Raw genomic sequence first — 9,630 nt, 5'->3', positions numbered from 1 at the left:
GGGGGGGGGGGGGGGCCCTCTGTGCTCTGCGTTATCTGGAAATCCTCCGTTCTCCCTTTCCTCTGCATGGTTCTGCGTGAGGCTGTGAAAGCTGGCAGGGGGCCTTAGCCTGTCTGTCCTAGGTCTCTGAGCCAGATCCGGTCGTCTTTATTTCTGCAAATCCCTCTGGGGCCTCCCTGCCATCTGGACTCCATGTACAGCAGGCAAATAGCTGAAATACCTCGGGAGGGGTGAAGGCTCCCGGCATCCCTGTGGAGGCAGGACAGGAAACGTCCTGACATGCATCGCAGGCACCCCTGCTGGCTGCCACCCTCCCAGAGGCTGGGGGGAGCTTTCCCCTCATCGTGCCTCTCGCTTAGCTGCGGGGTTGCTGGGCAGCCTGTCACCCCTGTGACAGCACTCTGTGTTTCTGGAAATCGCTGCCAGGGGAGGTTCAAAGCTCCTTTCAAGTGTCAGTGTCTTTCAGAAGCAACAGGTCCTGGTGCTTGCTTTTCAGAGGGCTTTAGCACCTCTGAGAGCAAAGCTTTCCCTGGAGTTGCACATACCTGGAATTCCTTCTCCAGAGGGCTGTTAGCTGTCCTGTGGCCAAGCGCTCGCCCAGTGCTGGGTCAGTGTCCATGTGCCTCTGCTGACCTCACCATGGCCAGGGACAGGCTGGGCTCCATCCTTCCTCACCCCACACCAGCAGGTAAAGCTACAGCTGAAGCAGAGACCCTGACATGCAAAACACATCAACAAAATCCCTGCAAAACCAGCCCAAACTCTCCAAACCGGACTCCTGCCAAAAGGCAGCAGCTTCTCTGCTTCTTTTTGGCCTGATGACTTGAACTCCCCCTGATTCTAGGAGGTGGAGGCTGCAGAGTGAGAGCTGTGCTGCCAGGAGGCCAGCGAGGTGTCCGTGTGTATGTGCAACCCTCTCCATCCTGGCTGCTCACCACCACTGGCCCCACATCACAGTTTGTCTGGGCTGGCTGTGCCTCAGCTGCACTGAGCTCTTCTCTGTCCTCAGGGCCTCCGTAAACCAACAGTGGAAGAGATAACACATGCCAGGAATGCCATTGTGACGCCATCGCTCTTCGGCAGCTCTCTGGAAGAAATCATGCTGCGGCAGCAGGACATGTACCCGGGTAACAAGCTGCCCTGGGTGCAGACGCAGCTATCGCAGCAGGTCCTGGCTCTGGGAGGAGAACAGACGGAGGGGATTTTCAGGTGAGCCTTTGGGGCACTGTGTCAGTCCTCAAAGCCAAGAAGTCAAGATTGACCTCCATGTGCTTCCCCTTCCCTGAGAATAGTATTCTGCCACGCATCAGACAAAACCCAACCTTTGCCAGGTTCAGGAATCACCTCTTAAAGTAGCATTAATCCATTTGCATGCATTAGCAAGAGGGGACAGCATAGATGTGACTTGTACTATTTAGGACAGCACGTACCCAGGCAAGGCATTGATCAACAGTAGTAGCAGGCCAGTGCGGGGAAGAGACAAACTCTTGGGTCCCTGTCAGAGCAGTTCATCAAATGCAGCACATCAGTACTGATGATGCACAAAACATGAGTCGAAACACAAAGAATCTGTATGGTGAACACCAGGGATTCTGGTTTGGGTTTGGGGCTTTTTGTTTTATTTAAGATTTATGCTAGTTTTTCAGTAGCTAAGCTTGATTTAAGGTACCTAGCAAAAGACTCAGCTTTGCCTTGTAAAGGTTTCTAGTATCTTGGTGTATTTAGCCTGCGATGCTTGTGATCTTTGGACTGAATATGGTGCAGAGAGGCCTAGTTGATAGTTGATGTCTGAGCTGGTGGGAAGGAGACAAGTGTTTCTTCTACCCCCACTCTAAAGCTGTGTCTAAAACCAGGCAACCTGTCCTCTCTTGAGGAGCTGCTTCTGGTGTGTGCTCCCTTCTCCCTGGGGCCCCAGAAGGAGCTTCAGAGCCATGGTTTGCCAGCCAGCAGCCACAGCAGGCACATTGCCCTGCTCACTATTAAAAGCAGCTTTGCTGTGTCTCTATTTGCAGGATACCTGGTGACATTGATGAAGTCAATGCATTGAAGTTGCAGGTGGATCAGTGGAGAATCCCAAGCAGCCTCAGTGACCCCAACATCCCAGGTACGTGCTGCAGCCTCCACTGCGGTGCAGTGCAGGGGTGAAGGTACAGGAGCAGCCCAGGAGATGTGCTGCTGCCTGGGAACATGTACATAAGCTGTCTTCACCAACTGAGTTTCCATTCTGTGCCTTTCCACTGCCTTTCCAAATACTGCCCATATGAAAACCGCTGAGGGCAGTAGGGGAAGCCCTGCCTCCAGCTGGCTCTGGTGCAGTGAGGCTGTGCACGCAGGGCAGTGCGGAGTGGCTGGGGGTCATTGGGAGCAGTACTCTAGCTCCAAGGTCTCGCTGTCCTCTTGTTTAGGTGGCCCTGGAGCCACTTCTGGAGGAGCAGGTAGGTAAGAATCAGTGTTTCCCTCTAACGGGCCAGTTTAGCTGCCTGAGAATTTCAGAGCCAAGACTGAAATAAGGTGAAAGAGCACAAGTGCAGAATCCCTTCTCTGCCCTCTGTTTCCTGGGGCATTGTCTCGCTGGCAAGTTTGCCTCTGAAGGTGGTGGGGAGGTAACCAGAGCTGTTCTCATGCATCCTGCTTTCTGCCCAGCCTCTCTTCTCAAGCTCTGGTATCGGGAACTGGAGGAGCCCGTGATCCCCCAGCAGTTCTACAAGGAGTGTATCAGCAACTATGAGAACCCTGATGCTGCTGTGGCCGTAGTGCAGCTTTTGCCAGAGCTCAACAGACTGGTGCTGTGTTACCTCATACACTTCCTGCAGGTAGGCAGCCCCGCAGTCCTGTGCCCATGCTGCCAGCCAGGAGCCCACGGGACACAGAGAGTGGCACAGCAGTAGTGGCCATCGGCAGGGTTGTGGGACCTCTCGCCTGTATTGAAGGTGGGATTGATGGAGCAGGGGTCAGCTGGCCTTGTGCCTTATGGAAGCAATAAACCATGTTCCTGATCTTGTAGAGCGTGGGGCCAGTCCCAAAGGTTAAGATCTGCAAGATATTCCCTGTGTGCTGAGGCTCCCATGCTGTCAGCTGTGTCGGAGCACAGTAGTCTTCCCCCATGAATGTGTCGCTGTTGGGGCACTGTCCTTCAGGGAGGCCACAGCTCTGCTCTTCTCATACCTCTTCTTAGGCCACGTGTTTGGAGTCTTGCCCATTTTCACTGCTCCAGTTGAATGTCTTTATTATCTACAGATCTTTGCTCAGCCATCAAATGTGGGCAGGACCAAGATGGATGTGAACAACCTGGCTATGGTGATGGCTCCCAACTGCCTGCGCTGCCAATCTGATGACCCTCGCATTATCTTTGAGAACACGCGCAAAGAAATGTCCTTTCTTCGCATGCTGATAGTGCACTTGGACACAAGCTTCATCAAAGGGCTGGTCTGAGCCACTGGGGTCCGAAACATTGCTCTGAGGAGTCGCTGGGTGCCCAAAGTCTTCTCCCCTCTACTTAGGTTTCTTCTATTGTCCTTGCTGTTGTCACATCCTTGGTTAGCCCCTGAGCATCTCCTGGTATATGACCTCAAGGACAAGAATATTTGACAAGACACTCCTGAAAGACTCTGGCAGTTCAGCACCAGGAAGTCCTTGGACATGCCAGGCCAGATTCAGTGGTTCATGGCCTTCCAGTCTGTGTCAGAGGTGGGCAGGCCTCCTCCTTGGAGCTGCAGGACTGGTTGCTCATTTAAAGGGCTGTGACATCTGTGAGAAATTGCTGCCTGGGGCAGTGAGACTGTCTCCCTTCTGGAGGCAGAGCTGGCTTCAGGTAGCATGGTATCACTCCCTTGTAGTGGCATGATCTGGTCCTGGGGGAGATGCTGCCTCACTGGGGATAATCCCACTGCCGTGGAGCCAGCCTGGTTCACCTCTGCAGGCTGTTGGAGGTGTGAGTGCTGTTCTGACACCCCACGATGCTGTTGGTAGAGGGATGTAAAGGTGCCGGGGGTTCACTGAGGCAGAGCGGTTCCTTGGACTGCCCTGGTCAGCGGAAGCACGTTGCAGCCCAGGGAGAGGAGGCGTTTGAGCCTCTGCTGCTGGTGGGTGGAGAGGCTGACAGCCCACAGCTGGGAGCCCTGGCAGGCCGGATCCACACAGCATCCACCTCGCCTCCTTTAGGCAGCTGCAGAGCTGCACAGCAGCATGCGGCCAGCATATGGGACCAGCCCTGTGCTGAGCTAAACCAGCATCCACGTGTGGGGGCTGGGGACAGAGGAAGGCCTCACACCTGGCAACAAACAGATAAACAACCTCTGACATCCTCCTAACGAGGGCCATATCCTCTGCAGGGGTAATCCCAGCAGCCTTGCAGCCCCTTTCTGCTACAGGCAGCGTGAGCCAACACCAGCTTTCATGAAGAGCATCTGAGACTGTGCTCAGAGCAGCCTCCACGGCTCCAGCCTGGTACCACATCCTTCTCAGACCCCTCTGCTGAGGACCCAGTACCTGTTTTACCCACCTTCCTAGTTAACCCCGGGTCTAAAGAAAGCTGAGAAGGCACCCAACAGTAAGTGCTCCTGTACCCGGATGTGCCCTTCCAGGCAGAGCAGCAGCATTGCTGTGTACTTGTGGAATGCTGATACTGTCTGGACTCAGCAGTGGCACCTGTGCTCTGCCCACCAAATTTCCATGGGAGCTGCAGAGAGCAAGGGAAGAGGCAGGTCTGAGTGGCTGAGGTGTGGTGGAGCCTGTGCAGGGGTGGTGTCAGGCAGGCAGCAGAGTGTTCTTGCTTCTGCTGTTAAACCCCTGTGGCTTTGTGTGCCACTAGAAGTGAGGCACAGCAAGGACAGTGTCTTTCAGAGACAGCACATGGATTTCTGCTCCCCCCGCCCCCGGCTCCCCTGCAGCTTCCAGATGCTGTTGCATGTTCCTTAGTAAGTAGCAGTTTCTAATTCTGTGGCATCTTCGTGTTACTCTTCTACTCCTTTGAAGTGTTTTCCCTGCTGGAGGCAGGTCTGTGGCAGAAAGCTGTGTGTTGGGGTTACTTATGCAATGCTGTCTGCTGATAGCATCCAAGGTTGCATTTGCATTTCTGCATCCTCCTCCCTTTCAAGTGGGGACCTGAGATCATCCTCTCCTGATTGCAGTGGGGAGCTGAGCCCTGCCAGCAGTGAGGCTTAAAGCTGATGTCTGAATCTGTACCAAAAGTTGGGGCATAAGATGCCAACATGCAGAGTGCCCCGAGCCTGCTGGCTGCTTGGGTCTCTTGATGTGTGTGAATGGGGTTTTCAGAGCACTTGTCTGCTGGGATGAACTTCACAGTGGGAGTTCAGTTTGTGCCCAGCTGAACACGGGTTGTGGTTCCTCTCCTTGTACCAGATGGGCCAGGAAATCTCGCTCCCATGTCAGGATTAGCTCTGTTGAACATACCCCCAAAAATGTGCCAGGATCTTTCTTACATACCCATCCCATCCCAGCGCTTCAAAGCCATTCAGCTCAGTTTGGCCTTCTGAAGTGCTGAACAACTTGCACTTCAGATGTGGGGCTACTTTCCCAGAAATGTAGAGACAGGGGGTTACTGGCTCTGCCATGCTGTACTGAAATTTGAAGGGTTAAACAGGCTCAGGGTGCCACATCCTGCCCCCGCTGTGGGCTAGAGCAGCCGTGTGGTGCCCGTGGGCTCTTGGGGCTGCAGGTGCATGTGCCTGTGTTGGGCTTTGGCTGCAGCGGGCCACCACATAGCTGATCCATGTTATTCCTTTCATTTAGCTGTAGCAGTCAATCAAACCATAGGCATCTGCTGCTATTACAGATGAATGCTTCTTGCCAGGGCTGTAAGATAGGCTACTCAACGACACTGGATATTATTTACCAACAGATTTGTAAATAGGAATCAGTAAAGCAGCCTCTCCTCTGTTATAATAATAAATGCAATCTCCGTGGTTGTCTCTTGTCTTTTCTGTGAATTTCTGAAGCATAATCATGTCTGCCCAAAGCTGCAGGTTTCAGCCTTGATGTCAGTGGTCATGAATAACATTTGGGAATCAGCATGCTGTATGTACTTGGAAACCAAGCTGTGGGCTGGTTCTGTTGTTCTTAACTCTCAGGCAGCTACTAAGGGACACTCCATGAAACTTGGAAGAGAATGGGTTAAAACAGATAAAGGACAATACTTTACACAGGAGCTTCTGGAGCCTTTCAGGGTCAAAAAAGGGTTAGAGAATTTTATGGGCAGTATCTCCACAAATGGGCAGTCAGAGGATGAAAGGGATGTACTGCAGGAGGGGGCCACCTCTGCTTCCCTTGCATAGTCTCTGCTGTTGGAGATGTGGTTAGATCGGCTGTTGGGCTGACCCACCTGCAACATTTTTATGTTTACACTGGAGAATTCTCTGATTTTTCCTCTGTCCCTGCTCCAAGGAGCAGCTGGGAGCAGTCTGTGTTGGTGCTTCAGACTTGGGCTTGTTGCACAGAGTGGTGGGGCTGCAGCCCCTTCAGCCACGCGGTGACAAGTGACTGTCCTGGGTCTTGCCAGTGCCGCTGGTGCTGTGGGGGTGGGTCACATCCTGGCAACACTGGGAAGAGACGGTGCACTTCAGGCAAAGCTGCTAAGGGCAGCAGATCAACATCACCTGTGCTGGCCTAATCACTGGGGCTTCACGCCAACCCTGCTGGCAGGAGGGTGGTAGGTGGCTTGTAGCCTTCAGGAGAGGGCCAGTAACAAGTGAGAGCAGAAAGAAAACCAATGCCATCATAACCTCATGCAGCCCTTTCCCAGGTGACTGGCTGTAGCCTGGTGTCTACGTGTTCCCCAAGGCTTTGCTGTGAAATGAGCTGATTTGGGTCAAATTGTACACGGAATGGCCAAAGCCCCCAAACCCCAGAGACTTGGGATCACTCCTGCAGTCACCTTGGCCAGATACCTAGATTGCTTAAAACGTCAACGTCAACGACCAGAGTAGCAACTGGGGCCATAACAAGCTTGTGGTTTGTTCTCTGGTTCCAGCAGCAGCACAGTGTGTGCCAGAGGGCTGCTTGGGACACAGCTCGCTCGTCTTTGGCTTCTTGTAGAGAGGAGGCACCTGCAGCTTGTCTAAGACCTGCCACTGGTCGTGGAAGTGTAACGATGGGGCCAGCACCCTTGTGGTTCTGGGTACTTTTGCTGGTGCTGTTGAATTCCCAGCCAGTTTTAAGTTTTTTCACAAAGCCTGGCATGAGGTTTTTGCTGTCTGCAATCATGTCCTGAGAGTCTGCAAACAAAAATGGTAAAAACAATTATCCCAGATAGAGATTGCAGCAGATAGACACCATGCCCTCAGGTCTGCTGTCCACATTCTACCCCAGCTCCTGATGAGTTTGGGCAGCTCTTGGGGGATCACTGGTGGGTTTTGAACTTCTCTGTTAGTTCAGCTTCAGATGGAGGAAGGTAGGGCTCATCTTTGGCAACTCCTTTGTGGTTTATAGGATGTGGCAACCATGAGGCTGCTCATCTGCCACCCCCCCAGTAGAGAAGCTTCCTGCAGTTTCCCCTCTCCTTGCAACTGTGAGAGGTCTCCCTCTTCCCAGCCCACCAGAGATGCATTATTTCTCCTTCAAACCAGAGGTGCCCAGAGGTTGTACAACATCGCAACAAATCCAGAGCAGTGGGAGACATGTTTTTAGCCTAATCCTCATGTCGAGCTTTGCACGAGAGGAAGAGGCAAGCCTGTGGCAGGAGGCCTGCAGCACTGGAGAGGGGCAGAGATGGTGGGTCCCTGTCCTGATGCTGCCCGAGTGCAGGTTTGATGTGGGTGCGGCAAAGCACTGGCAGATGTGGTAGAACTGTCTCGTGGAGACAGCGCTGAGCTGGGGCTCTGCAGAGCAGGGCTCAGGCTCGGGCACACCCATAGACTGGCTGTGGACAACCATCAGTGGTACGATGGTGAGAGCTGATGTAGCTGCTGAGCATTGCTGGCTTTTAGAGCTCCTGGTGTCCTGTAGTATTTGTCAACCACAGTTAATGGTGGAGAGAACTGGGTGTGGGTGCAGGCAGCTGGGGAACCACCTCAGGCATCGAAAGGAGACGGGGAAAAGCTCAGGCCTTCAGTGGACCACATACGGACCCTGCTGGAGATGAGTGCTTCCAGGTGGCCATGCATGAAAATTTTTGGGATACATTGAGTCATTCATCAGCTGGACTTTTCCTGTCAAAGCACCAGCTGGGGGCATCATCTGAAGACTGCTCAGCCTGCAAGGGTTTGAACCTGTGTCTCCCAGGGGCTCCTCCTGCCCCGGCCTCCACCTGGAGCTTCCTCCACCCCACCGTCAGAGCCACCCCACTTTGTCTGAAGTGTTTAGTGTTTATTGGCACTGTAAAAGGAGCTTAGGACTGAGGGCTGTGTGACCTCAGCTGTCAGGGACTGTCAGGGGTGGCGGGATTCAGGGCCCAAGACCAAGACTGGTCTTGTAAGATAGTGCTTCTCCCAAAGGAGAACCTAGTGGCTTATCTCAGCTCGTCTCCACTTGCAGCCCCAATTCCTCCATCCTGCCTGTGCCAGGTCTGGTGCTTCATTCAGATCACAAGCAACAGGGGACACCAGGTGGGTCATGGTGGAGGATGGAGGGGGAACAGGGCCATCTCCTTTGAGGGCAGTGAGCTACTGGATTGCTTCAGCTGTGAGGTACAGCTTCCCCTGAAGTGACCTGGCCTTGGTGCCTGCCAGGGAAGACAAAGGTGCTGCAGTTGCAAATGGTACCCAAATACTGGGCTGGGGTGTCCCTGCGGTGTGAGCTGCCTCCCGACTCGCAGGGTGGGATAACCACTCAAGAGCATGGGACAGCCAGGCCCTGTAGCGCGAGGGCCACGGAAGGGCCTATAGAGCAGGGTCTCCATCTGCAGGCAGACAGCCCTGAAGAGAGTAAGATGAAATGGGCTACAGCCTCCCTGTACTCCCAGTTGAATCAGTCTAGGTGCAGTGATGCGGAAGTACCCGCTTGTTTGCAATCCCTCCCGTGCCACTCCACGTTGGGGCTGTGCCTGCCCTGGCCAAGGGCTGAGGGGGGACATCCTTCCCCGGAGATCTGCAGCCTGTTCCCAGCCTCTCTGAATGTTCTGGCCAACAAAAAAAAAGGGTGAGAGACCATGTCCTGCGGTAGAAATTGCCCAGATGAAGACTGCTGTTGTGTCGGAGGCACAGTGGCTTGCTGAGTCCCTCATCTCTCATCCTTATGTGCACCCTGGGACCAGCCTGGAAGTCAGCCAGACCTGGGGGACCTCCAGCAAAGCTCTGGCAGGGTACGAGCAGGGTGGGGCACGGTGGGGAGAGCGGGGCACAGAGCTCATCCCTGGACTGCTGCACACACTTGGGTGTGGAGGGCAGGGACCATTTCCAGATGAGTCTGTAAATGCCCCTGAGCTATGCTGGCCCTCACCTAATGCCCCCCAGGGCCAGTGACCTGCCACCATATGGCATCTCTGGCAGCGGACCTGGCAGCAGCCGTGGCACAGGCCACGGTGGCCCCGTGTGGGCTGTGCGGGGGCAGCTGGGGGCTCCTGCTGGGGCTGGCAGAGGCCCTGGAGCAGGTGAAGAGTAAACCCCTGTGGGCACAGAGCCACCCCAACGGCCATCTCGGCCACCCGGGGGGCTGGTGAAGGAGGAGGGGAGAGTC

At 54.3% G+C, this 9,630-nt stretch overlaps 1 protein-coding gene across 1 annotated transcript in view; it reads left to right on the top strand.

The window, feature by feature from the left end:
• Nucleotides 1-5,924, top strand: part of LOC113490661 (rho GTPase-activating protein 39-like) — a 29,986-nt gene extending 24,062 nt beyond the window's left edge. Inside the window, exons 7-10 of the mRNA XM_026867218.1 lie at nt 1,010-1,209; nt 2,013-2,104; nt 2,644-2,813; nt 3,238-5,924. Of these exons, the coding sequence (XP_026723019.1) occupies nt 1,010-1,209; nt 2,013-2,104; nt 2,644-2,813; nt 3,238-3,432 (657 nt within the window). The 3' untranslated portion in view covers nt 3,433-5,924. The remainder of the gene's footprint in view (nt 1-1,009; nt 1,210-2,012; nt 2,105-2,643; nt 2,814-3,237) is intronic.
• The last annotated feature ends 3,706 nt before the right edge of the window (nt 5,925-9,630 follow it).

The sequence above is a fragment of the Athene cunicularia genome, unplaced genomic scaffold, assembly GCF_003259725.1.
Source record: "Athene cunicularia isolate RWA unplaced genomic scaffold, athCun1 SCF_2, whole genome shotgun sequence".
Lineage (NCBI taxonomy): Eukaryota > Metazoa > Chordata > Aves > Strigiformes > Strigidae > Athene > Athene cunicularia.
This window is presented reverse-complemented; position numbering and strand designations above follow the sequence as displayed.